The sequence below is a fragment of the Python bivittatus genome, unplaced genomic scaffold (genome assembly GCF_059951505.1).
Source record: "Python bivittatus isolate LINGU-HERP-01145 unplaced genomic scaffold, Pbiv_v1 ctg000010_np1212, whole genome shotgun sequence".
NCBI classification, from domain to species: Eukaryota; Metazoa; Chordata; class Lepidosauria; order Squamata; family Pythonidae; genus Python; species Python bivittatus.
The window spans coordinates 4,905,091-4,923,466 of NW_028277029.1; the positions used below are offsets into that span (position 1 = coordinate 4,905,091).

The 18,376-nt window shown below is 39.4% G+C and overlaps 1 protein-coding gene across 4 annotated transcripts in view; it reads right to left on the reverse strand.

The window, feature by feature from the left end:
* Nucleotides 1-18,376, reverse strand: part of SLC2A13 (solute carrier family 2 member 13) — a 140,286-nt gene that overhangs the window by 107,495 nt on the left and 14,415 nt on the right. For all 4 annotated transcript variants that reach the window (XR_015798225.1, XM_088152458.1, XM_088152410.1 and 1 more), the window contains exon 2: nt 5,431-5,590. Coding sequence is in view for 3 of the 4 variants with exons in the window: in XM_088152458.1 (XP_088008584.1) it covers nt 5,431-5,590 (160 nt within the window). In the remaining variant the exon portion in view is untranslated. The remainder of the gene's footprint in view (nt 1-5,430; nt 5,591-18,376) is intronic.

Below are 18,376 nucleotides of genomic sequence, written 5' to 3' on the forward strand. Positions count from 1 at the left end.
ATCTACAAAACAGGCTTGTTAAAGCCTTGAAGAAATCTGTGTGATGGGATAAAGAAGAATTGAAGAGAAATCAAATCCTGCAACAATATTTGATTGAGTTAAAGATTAACACTGTTAGAAGTAAAAAGAAGGAATATAAAATTGGTTTATCTGATCACAGTTAAAATAAGTCCTTTTTTTTGCAAAGTTCTAGTAACCCTTTATGGACTTTTTGCTAACACCAGGATTGAAAAGTTAATGTTTAATGGATTTGCTTATACATACGGGATGGGATATGGGATGAAGAGATATCTGTTTAACCTTATAGGGGGTGAAGAGTTATTAAATTTGTTTATACTTGTTATGAAGGCTGGAAGTCACTTCTATATATTTCTTCTCTTTTTCTTCTTTTTCTTTTTTCTTGCACTTTTATTCTTTTTTCCCGTTCTCTTTCTCTAAGTTTAGATCGTATTGATTTTTACTATTGTAATTAAAAATTCTTAATAAAAATTATATTAAAAACAGACCTTATCCAGGGTGATTTCAGAATACAGTTTCTGTTTACTCTGAAAATACTGCATATTGATTACAAAACTATCAAAGCAAGTATAAAGCTATTTTATTTTATAGAAACATCATAAAATCTTTCCAATACTGATTTTAATATGCTTTTAGATTTCTTGTTCACATTATTTTTAAAATATATGTACGTACATGTAGTCATAGTCAAATTATGGCTATGTATACACATGTACACACATCTGAGCTAGCATCCCTCTTTAGTTTGGTCCAAATTTTGCCATGCTTTGATACAGAACTTCCAAAAATAAATTCATCCCTTTTTAATTCAACCCATCCCTGTATTTTAATTGGATTTTGTTAGTTTGGACAATTTGGATATACATGACACAAGTTCTGAGTCACTGTAATGTTGTAAACAAGGACAAGATGTAAGAAATAGGACTACTGGGGCCTGAACCAAACTATGCCTGAACTTTGCTTTGATGAGCCATGATGAACTTCTGTCTCTACAGCTGGGAGATGAGAAACACCATACTGCTGGCTGGAATTCAAGAAATGTTCATTGTGGGCCTCATGGAAATCAGTTAAGAACTTTTCTTTGAAGTTGGAAGGTGAGAAAACAACGAGCACATAGAAAAATCCCTGATCAAAATAAATAACTAAAATGAGGAAAACATGTCTTATTCTGTGCAAACAGCCTCTGGAATATTAAGCCTTACTAAAAATGGTTGTCAAAAAAAGATTAAAGACACACTCGAGCCAACTTGACTTCTAGAGTCTCCATCTCTGCAGTCTCCTTTGCAGCAGTATAGTACATGACTTGCCACGGCCTTCTTCTGAGATGGTTTTTCTACTTCTCATTCTGATCAATGGCCAAGATCCTTGCAATTGTGTCCCCCATCCAAATATTAACCAGAGCCTGCTCAGATGCTGAGATCTGCCAAAAATGTTTAGGATCTGCCACCTGATCTGCCACTGTTTAGGCCTGAACAAAAGTAATACATTTTAAATGTTCACAAGTGGAAAAGTTAACAATTTTATTTTACTGTTGGTTAAAAAACATTTAGTTTTGTGCCATTGCATGACTTTTGTCACATACCTGTGGGAAATGAATCCTCCATTAACTGAAACTGAACATGGAAAGATGTGGGCAGAATGAGGTTTTACTGCAGGAGCCCTGAATGTTAGCATATGATAAGGTTAACTACGTGACTGGGATTAGTTCTAAACAGTACTGGTATACTGTTATGGTATATGGTTGTTGTTTTTTTTTAATTTTGTTTTTATTTTTAAAACCAAAACTTCTGATAGTCTACTTAAGTACTCAAAGTTAGGCTGATAAGGTGGTATCTTTATGCCAAGAATGAAGTGCATTTATTTGTGACTTGTAAAATTCAGTTCAATAATTAATTAACATACAATCAATTTTAATTATAGTATACATTCCTAATCCAGGTAGTAATAAGAACTAAAGAAACAAGAAACTTCAAAACAATAAAAAGAAACAATGACCAGTCAAATAAAAGAAATAGTAATACAGTTTTGTAAAAAAAACCCTATATAATCATCATCATCATCAACATCAGACTGAAGTCAAGAAGAAGGTTAGTAGTGAATACATCAGAAGAGTGAAGAAGATGTTAAAGTCCAAACTCAGTGGTGGAAATACCATCAAGATGATTAACATCTGGGCAATTTCAGTCATTAGATATACAGCTGGAACAATGGACTGGACTCAAGCTGAATTAAAAGCCCTGGATAGGAAGACCAGAAAAATAATGACAATGAATCATGCCCTTCATCCATGCAGTGACGTTGACAGACTCTACTTACCAAGGAGCATAGGTGGGCATGGAATGTTAAAAGTACACCAGACAGTTGAAGGAGAAAAAAGGGCATTGGAAAAATATTTGAAGGACAGTGAAGAAGATGCACTGAAACTAGTACACCATGAAGGCTTACTGAATACCAAAGAGACCAAACTGGCCTACAAGAAAGACCAAATGAAAAGAGGCATGGCAAGGCAAAGTATTACATGGCCAGTACACACACACACAAAAAACTAGCAGGCACAGCAGGACCTGGCAATGGCTAAGAGCAGGAAAGTTGAAGAAAAAGACAGAGGGGCTAATTCTGGCTGCACAAGACCAAGCTTTAAGAACAAATGCATATTAAGCCAGAATTGAGAAGACAGCAACAGACAGCAAATGCTGCCTCTGCAAAGAAGCTGAAGGAACAGTGGACCACCTAGTTACCTGCTGAAAGAAGATCACACAGACTGACCACAAACAATGGAATGACAAAGTAGCAACAATGGGGCATTGGAATATCTGTAAGAAATATCATTTGCCTGCAAGCAACAACTGGTGGGACCACAAAACAGGCAAAGTAATAGAATATGAAGAAGCTAAAGTGCTCTGGGACTTTAGAATTCAAACAGACAAGCACCTGCCACACAACACCCCAGACCTAACAACTGTTGATAAGAAAGGCAAAAAAGTCTGGATAGTGGACATTGCAATACCTGCAGACAGCAGAAGAGAAGAGAAAGAACTGGAGAAAATCACAAAATATAAAGACTTGCAAATAGAATTAGAACGACTGTGGCAAAAGAAAACAAAGATGGTGCCAATAGTTATAGGTGCCTTAGGTGCAATCCCAAAACAACTGGAGCACCACCATCAGCATTGACAAAATCACCATCAGTCAATTGCAAAAGGCAGCTTTACTTGGAACAGCTTACATCCTGCAATGATACCTTTAATGCCATCGAACAACATCTGCCTATCCCAGGTCCATAAAAATGCCAAATCCAGTCTAAGCATCCGGCTGGCTGTGCAGCCAACCATAATAATATATTAAATTTGTATGCCACCTGACTCCCAATGAATCTGGGTGATTCACAACACTCAAAATAAAGACATTATAATAAAATCAATAAAAGGAAGGAAAAAGATAAAAGATGGCAAGAATGATAGACTGGATAGAATGAAGCAAGGCGTCTCATTCTCCCTCACCAAAGGCCTGGGTGAAGAACCATGTCTTCATGGCTCTTCTAAATAATAGCAGAGTGGAGACCATCTGGCTCTCAGGGGGAACCTCGTTCCAGAGGGCAGGTACTGCTAAAGAGGAGACGTGCTTTCAGGACCCTGAGAGACAGCATTATTTAATCAAAGGGATCTTCAACCTTGCAGGATCAAACTGGCTAGGGAGACAGGCAATCCGTCAAGTAATCAGGCCCTATGCCATGCAGTGCTTTATAAGTAACGACCAGTACCTTAAATTGCACCTGGAAGCAAACTGGCAACCAGTGCAGCTTGCAAAGCAGAGGTGTTCTAGCACTGAAGATGTTATCTAGCCGGGTAACAAAACGTTTACAAGAAAACAACCAAGCTCAGAGAACCCCAAGGATTCCCAAGTTGAAGCTTCTGGATGTTCTTCAAGGGCAACCCCTTATATGTATTGCAGTATTCAAGCCGCGAGGTGACCAGGGCATGAGTCACTGTCTGAAGGGCCCCTTGATCTAGGAAAGTGAACAACTGGTGCACCAGATGTAGTTGTGCAAAGGCCTTCCTGACCACAGCTATCACCTGCTCTTCAAGCAGAAGCTGCAAATATTTGGATCTTCTGAATTCTTGCATATACTCCCTTTCAGATTTTCTGAAATGTTTGCATATCTTTGCTACTGAATTTCATCAAAGCTTCAGATGAATCTTACTGACATATAAAGAGAATCTGAGAAAACAAATTACACCAATATTTGGTGCTTGTTTCATTTATTTCATAAACAAAATACAGGTAGTCCTTGGGTTATAATGGCAATTGGGACCAGAATTTCCACTACTAAGCAATGCTGTCGTAAAGCGTGACATCGCATGACTGCATCACTTAGTGATGGCAATGCTGGCAGTCCCCATTGCCATCATAACCCCAGGACTGTGGGGGACGTTAAGTGGGAAGAGGCAAGAGTCCCAGGCAAGGAGCATGGGAGAGCGTAGGTGCCATGGGCAGGTGCATCAGAGAGTGAGGGGGTGTGTGCGTGCCACGGAGGGTGGGGGAGTGCTGTGGGCAGGTGCTAGGGAGTGCAGGCAGGCTGGTAAGGGCACAGGCAGGTGCTAGGAAGCATAGGTGTGCTGGTGAAGGCCACGGGCAGGCACTAGCAAGTGCAAGTTGGCGCTAGGGAGCGCAGGTGGGCCAGCAAGGGCCACAGCCAGGTGCTAGGGAGCATGGGCAGGAAAGGGGGTGCTATGGAGTAGAGATCTCTGGGATCTCATCCTCCTTAGTGGGGTTACATGGCAGAAAAACCGGGAGGAGCAACTTACAGGAGCGACTTGTGACCTTCCCTGCTGGCTTCCCATTGACTGCTTGTGGAAAGCTGGCAGGGAAGATTGCAAATGGTGATCACGTGACCACAGTTTGCTGCAACATCATAATAGCGAGCTGGGCACCTGAGCACCCGGATCGTGATCACATCACTTCCGGGATGCTGCAATGGCCGCAACTTCGCGGACCAGTCATAAGTCCCTCTTGTTCAGCACTGTCATAATTTTGAATGGTCACTGAACGGGTGGTTGTAACTCAAGGATTACCTGTAATCCAGTATGTAAAGTTCCTGTGTGAAAAATTAGCTCCTTAGATATAGTAACTGGTTGCACCATCTTTAGCTACAATAATTGCAACCAAATCCTTCCTGTAATTGGTGATCCATCTTTTACATTGCTGTATAGGAATTCCTTCACAGCAGACTGCTTCAACCAAAAATAAATAGAGAGATAGACACACATTCATTCGAGGGTTTTCTAGCGTAAACCTTTTATTTGAGGTCTTGTAACAATATTTCTGAGATTTATTTCAGGACTGTGACTTGGTTCTGTATAAAATAAATGAGCTGTTGTGATTTCATTTTAATATTAAAAAATTCATACCAACCTCCATCCATCCTTAGGAAGGTAACTGAAAGCTCCATCTATAACACTTGCAAAGAACTGTCCTCCTGTGATGAAAAGTGTATTTATAGTAACTAATCTGCCTCTTAGATGAGGTGGAGCAACTTCTGCAATGTATACTGGAACTGTCATAGAAGCAATACCTACAAGAAATAAATAGTAATAATTAACATGAACCCATTTATAAAAATTAAATCACAGTATGTCCTTGATAAAGTTACCTAAAACCTTGATATTATCACAGAAAGTTGGGAAGGTATGTTGAAATTATAATATTTTAGAAATGCATTAAATTTCTATTTATTTTATTTCAACCTGGTGAGCAAAGCTCTAAATATTCATTTCTGCCTCCCTGAGAAGGTAAACATTTCATGTTTTAAATTTATACAATTTTAATCTTCTTCCTATCATGAAAAATCAATTTTGAGTATGCTAAATTGCTGAAGAAAAACAAATCTAAAATAGGGAACTCTTAGTTCCTCATTGCCAACCCTGAAGGAGATCTAAATTATATGGACAAAACTAAAAAGGTGTGACTAAGACCTGTGCAAAGTGTCATCAATTATAATTTGCTAGTTAGGCTAGTAGGATGCATCTATCACAAAGACAGAAAAAGAACACTGATTTCAGATTAATCTCTTCTAAATACTATCTAGAGTATTTATACTATCTATTTAGAGTGGCTAAGGGTAATTTTATTAATTACAATTTTTTTTTATTCCAACTAACTGAAATATCTGTATTCTTGATCCAGGAGAGTCTACCATAATATTGTCTCACTCTGCTTTCCCACCTTTGGTCCCGCTACCAAACTATTGGTGAATATAGCAGAAGTGATCTGTATTGGGAATGGAAAGTAAAACCCCTTGGACTGCTTTATTTTGAGGCTATAATTGGTGATAAAGATGGGGTATTTAAATGCCCAACACCTACTTTAGACTTGCCTTCCTTGGGTCCCTCCAAAAGCACAAGAATGTAGAAAGGGTACAAACTCAGTGAGAGACCCAAAATATATCACATCCACAAACAGAAAAAAGATTTTTTTGATTACTAATCCAAATGTGGGCACATTTGGAATTTTAAGAGTGTGCTACGTGCACTCTGATAACAAGGCTATCCTGGTAGACATGGTCAGTAACAAAACACTTGTTCATCAGGTGGGTATCCTTCCAAGCAACACACCGGGCTACAGCAGTTCCCAACCATTTTATTTTCTAAGAATGTACAGCCCTAACCCTAAGCATAGAAGCATTCTTGAATTTTTTTAAAAAAATGCTTCAGGCTACTGCATTCTTTGCAACATGCAAGCTTCCTTTTTAAAATAAAAAGAATATGGCAGTCATGGCAAGTGACTGATTCCCAACATGGGGACTGCAGATGGCAGCGCCCCTGCCAATGTATCACTAAAAGATACATCGGCAGGGACACCGTCATCTGCAGTCACTATGTTGGGAATCCAGGCCTTTGGAGAAATGCATCTATTTATCCTTCCAGCACTCTTTATCACCATATTCTTACTGCATATTTCAAAAGAAGAAAAAGTCCCTCAAGGACAGAACAAGCCCCTTCTGTTATTTCAGCAAGTATACTCTCTTAGAGACAATGGAAGCCTTAAACACAATTCTAAGACTACAATTGATCATTATGTCGTACCAACATCTGCACATTAGGTAACATTAGCAATGACATGTTTTAGATATACAACAAAACCTTTTCACTTGGAATGAAGTACAGCACAGAGATAAGGCACCATTTTATTAAGTTTCAGAGTACTAGACAACAAGTATTTAGAAACAGAGTTCAAATTTGGGTAATGCAACTAATATGCTTATGAATGTGTCCAATTATCCCAGCTGGTCCCTCCCCACATGCCTCTCCAGCAACAGTTCATCAGTCCTGCTGATGAATAATATGAGAGCCAGTTTGGTGTAGTGGTTAAGGTACCAGGCGGGAGACCATGAGCTCTAATCCTGCCTTAGGTACAAAGCCAGCAGGGTACCTTTGTGCCAGTCCCTTTCTCTCAGCCCTAGGAAAAAGGCAATGGAAACCACTTCTGAAAATCTTGCCAAAAAAACTGCAGGGACTAGTCCAGGCAACTGCCAGGAGTCAACACTGACTCAAAGGCATCAAATAATAATTGTTAGACTTTATTGAGAAGTTTTTAATAAAATGAAAAATAAATCCAATCCCCCCCCCCCAATTCTTAATAGAAACCTAATACTGAACTCACTTTAAAACATTTTGGTGCACCCTTTATTTGAAATTAATTAGTGATTAACATTGCAACAGAAGACTCATTTCAAACATCTAGTTTTACAACTTGCCTGTTAACTGCCTCTTACCAAAGAGGAATCTCCAGTATGTTTTAAGACTTTGTTAAACTTATTGTACTGTTTCAGAATTATAGGACTACACATGTCACTTGCTGTAAGCATACTTTTTATCTCAGTCTTTCAGATTCAGTTATTATTGTCTACATAGAAAAAACACTGCCTAGAATAAAGATGCCGGTGCATCTTTAGCCTATCATGCAAAGTGGCCAGAATATGTAGAAAATCAGTCTTTCATTAGTTTGCCTAGAAGATGAAGTATTTAATTTACTGATATGTAGTATTTATAATATAAACATTTTTTGTTGGAATATAAATAACCCAAAGATATATTAATAAAAATCATTAATAAAAAACAATAAAAATGCTTCCCAGAGAACAGCTGATCATAGGAAACACTACAGGAAAAAGGTGGTAGTGAAATACATGCTTCAGATAGACTTCGCCTATCTCAATCTTTTTCCTGGGATTCTTCCCAGAGAGCACCAGTTAGATGGAGCAATTTCTGACATGATTTTGTCTGCTACCTTTTCTGTTCTGGAAATAAAATAACGGGAACATGCTCATTATCACAATGAAAAAAATGCAAATAAATGATGAATGTTTTGGGTACAAATGTTTTGTTGACAAAAGTTAATAGTTATATTGATCCAAACTCCAAAGCCAACCTGAGACTTAGAACTTAACACATAATTATAAGACAGGTATGATTTACTGCAGTATTTCAAATACAAACTCAAAGTGCAGCCTTAAATAGTTGCAAGTTATAGAAAGGTAGTACAGGTAGTCCTCAGTTTAAGAACGAATTCCGGTCCCAAGATCTGTCTTTAAGTTGAATTTGTATGTAAGCTGGAACAGTATTATTGTATAATACTGTATAAGCAGTATTGTGTAATGAACTTGAACCATTGTGTATTTAACTCGAACACTGTATATTTAACTTGAATTTTGCTACAATGGGCTCCACTCTTAACTATGGGTCATCCTTAAACTGGGCGTTCTTAACCTGGGGACTACCTGTACATCATGTCTTAAGATCATCCATTTCTTAAAAGAGAAATACAGGAATTAAGTAATGTATTTATAACATTCTGCACAAGCCTAAGAGAAAGAAAAAAGAATACATTCAGAATCTTAGGTTTCAAATATTACAGTATAGTTCTAAAGATAAGAGACAGATCATTTCAAAGTAGTTTATGTCTCATAAATAGTATCCAAATCTATAAATGTCATATTAATTAGTCGATTAATTTATGTGAATGATACTATGGTAATAAAAGAACTTTCCAAATAAAAGATGCATAATTACCGAACTATTTCACAAGATGCTTTAAATTACACCTTAACATTTCTAGTAAGCTTTTGATAGAATAAATGCAATTGATGCTTTAGAAAGCATGATGTCTATTATTTAGAGGAAAGTTACAAGGATCAGAGCCAAAGATACATCCCTGAACATTTTCCACAGGTATTTTTCTACTTCTAATAAAGCATTGTTCCATAAAATTACTAAGTACAATATATGTCAAATAAGTAACTGGCACGAACACAATACAAGTCAAATCTAAATACTGTAATTTCTTTTTTCAAGTTAAGAGTTCTTAGGAAGCACATGCGGTAATACCTCTTCAAGCCAAAAATAATTCACAGGTGTATGCAGAGATCTGGATTTGAAGGGTAAAATGTGATTCAGAGTGCACATCTATGCACGCATAGCACATGTTGAAAACACCTTGAAGCAACTGCATCTTCTGCCACGCAATCGTGGAAAAAGATTGGAAAAGGTAATATTCAGCTTAAGATGCTCTTGAAGTACGATACTTGCATGCTCCAAATCACATTTTTTCCTTCAAATATGGATCTCTGCACAGCTCTAAACATTGCTATGTATTAAAATTTTAGAATGGAAGGAAAATGTATCTAATTCATGAATAAGCATAATCCAAATAATGCATATTTAAGTGTAATTAAATGTAAACAAACTGAAATTAATTCTTTTACTCTGACTTAACCCACTAATTGGGGGAGAGGGATATGGCCCCCAGAATGCCACTGGAAGTTCCCAAGATGGTGACTGGGGGAGTGGGATTCAAAATGAAATGTTAATGTTGGGCAGTTGGTTTCTGTAGGTGTCTCTTTTGTTTTGGGAGGATTTAGATGGATTTGAGGTGGTCTTGCTTCTTGGACTGCTGGATTGCGCTCCAATTCAGAGTGGACATTCCAAGCAAAACGAAGCAGAGCGAGAATAGGACAGTGCACTGCAGAATAGAGGGAAGGATGATGGTCTTCCAGTGGTGGAGAGACAGGTTATTTGCATAGACATATTGTCTACATCTGGTGCATTTCTACTTGTGTTAGGGAGATGGAGGCACTATCTTGCAGCATTGGCTTACTCAAAGTCCTGCTACTCCAGGCTGAGCAGCTGACCAGAAGCAGTGGCAGGAAGGCTGAAGCTGACCAATACTCTGGGCAACAGAAGGTGGGGTAGGAAGGGATGCATGTCTTGGACTTACTTGAGCCTTGAAGCTTCCAGGAACAGGCCTCCTACATACGAACTATAGTTCTACACACCAGTATCACTTTTCATTCAACTGCTTGAAACCTACCTGCTGGAATCCTTCTGGGACTCTTTATATGATTGATAGCTGGAAGGTTAAGATCTTGGCCTGACCTAGTATTGGCAATTTGAGTATGTAGTGTTAGGATTGTGTCAACTACTCACTCTATTAGAATTAGGGATAGCAAGGATGTAATGGATATGTAGAATGGGAATGTGTTTGGGCAACCTTCATGAGAAACTGGCTTCCCTGTGCCTGATGGTAGAAGCGTAGGAGCTGGCTGTGGTTTGAAAGTGGGTTGAGAGTGGCTTGTGGGTTGCTGAGGATGTTTATGCTGAATGGTTCCTAGGCCTTGCCAGGGGTGGGGGGTGGGGGTGGGTTAAGAATGGGGAGACTGAGAGAAGAGATAAGGCAGGCAGGCAGCCATCTGAATGGTGATGGGCAGGAGGAAATAGGGTAGGAAGATGAAAATGGATCACACACAGAGAAAACAGGGATGTTACTTGACATACTGCTATTTGATATTTACAATTTCACCTTCAGGGTTCCAGTACTCACCTATCTTGCCAGGTCACTGGATTTTCAGCAGTCCTGGCCACCACCACTATTAAATGCCATTTTGGTGTGTAATAAGGCCTTATCTGTGATCTTATAATAGATAAGGCAGCCAACCTGGCATGTATAACCAAGATGTGGGTGGGGAGAAAGGGGTGTTCTCCTTCCTGAGATTTCCCCACTTAGGTTTCATGTTTGGCACCAGCTGCCACCCCAGGGTGAGGATGAGGGAGTGGAGTGGCAGTTAGTATTCAGCAGGTCATAATGGCTTTCAGAAGTTCTGTGCCACAGATAACCAGATGGGAGACCCTGTGTTTCAGGTTGGGCTCTAGAGAGCAAGTGGGTTTTTAGCTGCTATATTGGCCTCCCTGCTGTGTAGCAACTTTCCTGCCTGGGCTGCTTAATTTCATCACTTATTAGACAGTGGAATGTGTGACTGATATTTCTGGGAGACTTTAACCTGCCCTTGTTCAATATAAAGTCTGCTGTAGCTAAGGAGTTCATGGCAACCATGGACCTGACCCAAATTATTCAGGGCCCAAATGTATATACTTGGTCTGTTTTTTTGTTTCACAACAGTTGCAATGTGAATTGAAGGTGGAAGGCTTTACCATCAGTCCTTTGACATAGTCAGATCACTCCCTGGATGCTTTTCAGCTTAACAGCACAGCCTCTTTCCCACTACAGGGGGGAACCTTTTGATTGGTCCACCCAAACTACTAACAGACTTGGATAGATTCCAGAGGGAGTTTGGGGTTCCAATCAGTGCTGAAAGGTGGGGAGCAGTTTGACCCAAAACCCTTGGTGTGCAAGATGCCTCAGGATTTGATGCTCTTAGCTCTATTCTACATCTACATGAAACTGTTGAATGAGGCTATACATTGATATGGAGTCAGGTACCACCAGTATGCGGATGATAATCAATCAGGGGTTAAAATATAGAGCTGAGTAAGTGGTCATGCCCCAGGACCTGGAGGTGTTTGGGTCTGAATGCGGAGGAACAGGCTCAACCCTGACAAGACTAAGTGGCTGCAGTACATGACTTTTCTGTGTTGTGATTTTCCATAATTGGTTCTGAATAGGTGAAACTTCCCCAATTCAGAGCTGGTGTGCAATTTGGGAGCCCTCATTGCCTCACAGCTCCTGCTCAGGTGATAGCTGGGGCCAGGACGACTTTTGATGAAATTCATCTAATGCACCAGTTGCATACTTTCCTGAGTCAGGAGTCCTTTCTCACAGTCAGTCATGCCTTGGTCACCTCACATGTGGACTACGGCAATGTGTTCTACATACAGCTGCCCTTTAAGACAATTCAGAAGCTACAGCTGGTACAGAATGCAGTGGCAGGAGCAGTAATGTGCGTTCCTTGGTATGCCCATGTAATATCTCTGCTATGGAAACTGCCCTGGTTATCAGTAAGCTTCCAGGTGCAATTCAATGTGCTGTTTATCACTTACAAGGCTCTTTATAGGGCCTGGCTATCCGAGGGACCCCCTTTCTACCTGCCTGCCTCATAAGATCCATGCTTTGTATCCTCTTCTCTCTTTAAGTAGTACCATCTGATGGGACCTACAAAGTGTACTTTCTCTATCACAGAACCTCCCCCTCCCCCTCATGTTTACATAGCCCTCACCCTCCAAATTTTTAACTATCTTTAAAAATTTGCCTTTTCCCTAAACTCTGGGTTAGATTGAGGTTGTGTCCATTTGCTGTGGAATCTGCCTTGGTTATAGTTTGTTTTTCCTCCTGTTATGTTTATGTTATGTTATCTTGCTTTTTTAGATATTTTCAACTGTACCCTACCCAGAATCCGTGCTGTATTGAGCGGCATTTATAAAACTAAACTGTAAATAAAGTACAACCTTCTGTCTAGAACATTTTGTGCATTCCTGTTTTGTGCCATTTAAAATTAATTGCTAATTTTATTTGTAGGATTTTGGGAATGCAACTGCAAGTGTTTTATCTGTCTAGTTTATGAGTCTTGGGTTTTTTCTCATTTAATTTTAAACGTTTCGTTGTTCTGATAGTTATCACAGTCATCTTGGACTACTTTTAAGAAAATAAGAATTTAAATCATTTAGGTAAGTAATCACAAAATGAAATATATCTATTATCATTCAAAACAGATAAGGTCCTCCTATATGAATATTTAGATTGGTTTAGGTGGCAAGTTAAGGAGGTAAGATATCCAATTTCTATTGAACTAAGAAGCGTTTAAGCACAATTAGCCTCTAATACAATTTTTACTTACTTATACAAAAGTAAGATCCACTGTGCTCTATGGCCAAACTACCCATTATATGGGTAAAGAACTGCAGTCTAGAGTCTAATTTATCTTACTGTCCAATAAAGAAAATAATTCTAAAAAAATATTAAAAGCTGCTAACATATCCTCACACAGACACATCACACTAGTCTGATGGTTTGCTTTTATTCAAGCAATCTTCCCAACAAGAAACATTCACTTCTATTTCTATGAGTTTGCTATGCAACATAGGAAGAGCTTCACTATTTCTAGCCCATGTGTTTAAAGTAGAGGAACCTTATCTATATTTGCAGTTCATGATAGAAGACAGACTGATATATGCTGACACAATTTTCTCAGCATCTCTTGACTAATCAAAGTGTGCTAAATAAAGATGAAGTCAATTAAAAGAAGCCAAATGCCAATATAAATCTTCTTAAAGGTTTAGCATGGCAGCTTGAAAGTCTTCCCCAGGTCATCTCTGGGTGCATGTGTACGGACAGACTACTCTTCTGCCAAGACTGCTATCAAAAAGACTGGATTGCCTATGTGCCATCAAGTCATTTTTGACTCTTAGTGACCACACAGATAGATCTTCTCCGTGATGCTCTATCCCTAACCTGTTCTTTCAAGTCTCCTAATGGTGCCACTGTAACTAAGACCATCCATCTTGCTGCTAGTCATCCTCTTTGTCTCTTTCCTTCCACCACTCTCAGCATTAGAGCCTTTTCCAGAGAGCTGGATCTTCACATAATGTGTCAGAAGTAGGATAATTTGAGTCTGGTCATTTGTGCCTTGAGTGAGAACTCTAGAATGATTTGTTCAATGATCCATCAGTTTGTTTTCTTGGCTGTCCATGGTACTCTCAGGAGTCTTCTCCAAAACCAAGGTTCAAGGGTGTCAATATTATTTTTATTCTGCTTCTTTAAAGTCTAACTTTTGCTTCTGTAGAGTGTCACAGGGAATACCATGGCTTGCATGATTCTGATCTTTGTAGGTATAGACACATCACAGCATTTGAATATCTTTTCCAAGGCCTTCACGGCTGCTCTAACAAGTGCTAGTCTGAGGCGTATTTTTTGACTGCTTGTTCTTTTACTGTTGATGGTTGATCCTGAAAGACAGAAGCTCTCCACCACTTTGATATTCTAATTCTAATTAGAATTCTAAGGCTGGTTGTTCTACCTGTTGTCATTAGTTTGGTCTTTTCTATATTTAATTTTAGTCCCATTTTTTCATTGTGCTCTTTGACTTTTAGTACTAGGCTTGCAGATCCTTTGTGTTTTTGGCTATCAGGCTATCAGTTATGGATGTTTCTTCTTCCAATTTTAAAACCAGGCTCATCTTTTTCCAATCCAGCTTTCTTAAATATATATTCAGCATATAGATTGATATCAAAAAGAAGCAGATGGAATAGAAGGCTGGGAAGCTATTTAATAATAGGAAGAGGATATTTGAATGGTCATCTTTTTTAATATGATTCCAACCCTACTGAGATCATTTTTCCCTAATATATCTTAATGACACATAGATCCATTTTGTTGGAAGCAATGAGAGGTTGTTTTCAAAGGGCATATAACTTTTGAAAGAGACCCATCTTAATTCTTTACAAACAACCTTCTAAAAGCTAGTGAATACATTCCCTTTTTAGGAAGAACTGAGAGTTCAATTCCCAGTAAAGGGATTGAACCCCATAGAATAACATCAGGCTACCCACATCTGATGAGTCCCAATAGGATGAAATCAGCCATGTGGTGCCTCTTACTACCCTTTGGGAAGCCAGTGAGGGACTAACTGAACCATCTACTACTGTTGCTCAAATAAAAAGCTGAGGGAAAAACCTACTATATATACTTGCAGATCAGCCCATCTGTGGATAAACTGAACCCAATTTTGGGGATGTATTTTGACACCCCTCTGGCCCTGTTCCCAGTAATTCCCCCTTTGGCCCTGTCTCTGTTGGCCTTTCGTAAGATGGTGAAAACTTGGCTTTGGGCCCAAGCCTGAGGCCCTGGGAGTGGGTTAGAGCCCATCGCCTGGTTGTATTGATGATAGATTAGATCGTGCCCAGCTGCTATGGGTTTTTATTTTTGTATTTTGTCTTTTTGTTTTATTGTAAACCACCTAGAGTCACATAAAAGTGAGATAGGCAGCTATATAAATTGAGTAAATAAATCAATGAACTTGGATTAGAACAAACATAATGATACCTCATGACAGTTTAACACTTCAGCACTTTCAAAACTGTTACATTTAATGCTATCAAAATCAAATTTTAGCTTAGCTAAGACATCTATAACATAAAAATAAACAGTAATAGTTAAAGAGCTTAAAACCCTGATTGAGTACCAAACCTAGGACGTGGCAGGATTTATAGGTGGTTTCCAGATTAAACTGAAACTAATATCAGACCTGTTTTTTAAAAAGTAGATTTTCCTATCTTTTTATATTTTTACTGTTATGGTGCCAACAGTAGAATGTTTTATTGGTGCAGATCTGCATGTATTGTTTAACACACTAGTTTGAAGAGGTAAGTCATACACCTGCAAAATAAACTTTAACACACAGAAAATCAGTGCTTGCTCCTATCACTGAAGATGATCTAAGATGAGCAACCGAAAGAACAGGGTTCATAGCCTATTTGCAATGTTTGTAACTATGGTGAAAAAAAAATAGCTTATTATCTGCACCAGCGTCAACCTTTGGACAAACACACACACACAAATGTACACACGTACAAATATAAATGCACTCAGGAGGAAAGGAGACATACTGTTTGTTGTCATGGTAACCGTTTCAAGGATAAGTAATGCAACTTTATAATACAGCCCGTCAATGACACATGTCACTTTGTAGTCAGTTGCCAAGAAGATTTGCTTTGACAGAATATATTTATTAAATATTCCACAACATCATGGAACAGAGATACCAAAGAACCACAGCTAAGCACATCTTGTAGAAGGTTGCCCTTTTAAAAATAGTATATAAAGTTTTCTATCTTTCTCCCGCTCTCTGAATTTTTACACATAATATACTTTCGGAGATTTAGTATGCTGAGAAGAAGCAATATTTGAAATGCAATGAATCATAACAAACATCTGCTCGCTGTTTTTCAGTCAAAGCAAAAGCCTGTATCGTTAAAATTATTTTCATCTATAACTAATTGCATTTTCAAACTTGGTTTGACTAGCAGCTAAAATTACCAGCCATTAAGATTCTGGAAGTATTCTAGCATCAAAATTTGTACAATTCTCTTAAATCTCTAAAATATTAAATTTTCATGAGTATATTCAACTAAGAAACAAGATGAATGTATATATCTTAAAGCGTGAATGTATATATCTTAAATCCTCATATTGATTAGAGGATTATAACAACTTGGCAATATAAACATAGTTCTCAAATTAAATCTCTTAATTCAGCTTTTTTTTTTTTTTTAAGTAAACCAAAAATGCGACTACTGATTTACCTGGCTAAATTAGAGGATTATAGCAATCTCTGAGGAGTTACAGAAGTTACTATCATCCTCATAGATCCCACCCACAGCCACATTTATCTAAGAGACCTAATCTTTACAACTAAATAGGTAAAAATTCATATCTGAATTTAATGAACTTATGCACACCACTTTCACATGGTAGTAAGTTTTATTTTACTTCACAAATTTCAAAATGTGTAAAGTGAGCCCTGTTTCACTTAAGGATTGTTCTATTCATTCTACTTGAGTGGGATCTGAACTTACTGAAGACCTCTATCACTATCAATTTCCTTCAACATTTCCACACAAACCCAATTTTTTAAAATAAACATTGTTCCAAAATCCAACAGTTCAGGGTGTGGTATCATCAATATATTGATGACACCAAACTTTACATCGCCTCCCCAGGCCATGGGAGGCTGCTGTTAATGCTCTGTCCCAGTTGAGGGTCTGCATGGAGAACAGACTAAAGCTGAACCCTAGTACAATGGAGTTACTATTTATACATTAAGGTTCTCTATAGATGTGTAACAAGCAGAAGGAACAGCCTTGAAGAACATGAGGAAGAGCCTCAACCAAAACAACAGTTAGATAAACAAAATCTGAGGCAGAAATGTAATTTGAGAAAGTGTCTCAGACATGACCCTCCCTAGATAGAGGGAGAGGGATGGGGGGAGCACATTCAGACTTGCAAGATTCTGTTACTATAGGTAGTCCTCGACTTAAGACGGCAATTGGGACCAGAATTTCCATCGCTAAGCGATGCAGTCATAAAGCACAACAATATCGCTTAGCAACTGTAAGTCCTGGTTGCCACTGAATCCCTCAGTCATTAGGCAAAGCAACTTCATGCCAATTTCCCACAACCAAAGTTAGTGGGGAAGCTAGCAGTAAGTTGCAAGCCCCAGGCTGGCAGGCAGGTAAGTGGCTGCTGCCAGGTGGGGGAGGGAGCAAGGGAGTGTGGGGGAGGGTGCTGGAGGGAGGTGCACAGGGTTGTACAAGAGGCATGGGTCAGGGAGGGTGCAGGAGGGGTTGTGGGAGGCACAGGATGGGCGAACGGGGGTGGAGGTTGGAGAGGGTATGCAAGGGCATGAATAGGTGAGAGAGGAGCAGTGCAGGTAGGGGAGGGTGTGCAAGAGGCACAGTGCGGTTTGGGGAGGGTGTGTGGGAATGTAGCATGGGTCAGGAAGGGTGCGAAGGAGTGTGAGAGAGGCATGGCACGGGTTGGGAAGGGTGCAAGGAGTGTAGCATGGGTCGGGGAGGTTGTGTGAGTAGCTGGCACAGCATGAGCACAGAGGGGCTGGGGGAGAGTGCGGAGGTGGGGGAGATTACCCCAGCGACTTGCAACTTTCCCTGCCGGCTCCCCCGCTGACTTTCTGGGGAAGCCACCAGGGAAAGCTGCAAATGTCAATCATGTGATCGCAGGGCACTGCAACTGGTCATAAGTACAAACTGGCACATCATAATTTCAAGCAGTCACTAAACAAATTGTCATAGGTCAAGGACTACTTGTATAAACTTATAAAAGTCATACAGGTAGTTCTCCCTTACCGACCACTTGTTCAGCAACCATTTGAAGTTGCGACAGCACTGGACAAGTGGTACTTACAACCGGTCCTCAAAGTTCCGGCAGTCACAGTGCCCCACAGTCACGTGGTCGCCATTTGCAACCCTCCCTGCCAGCTTCCCACAAGCAAAGTCAATGGGGAAGCCAGCAGGGAAGGTCACAAGTCACTCTGGTAAGTCCCCCCCAGGTCTCCCTG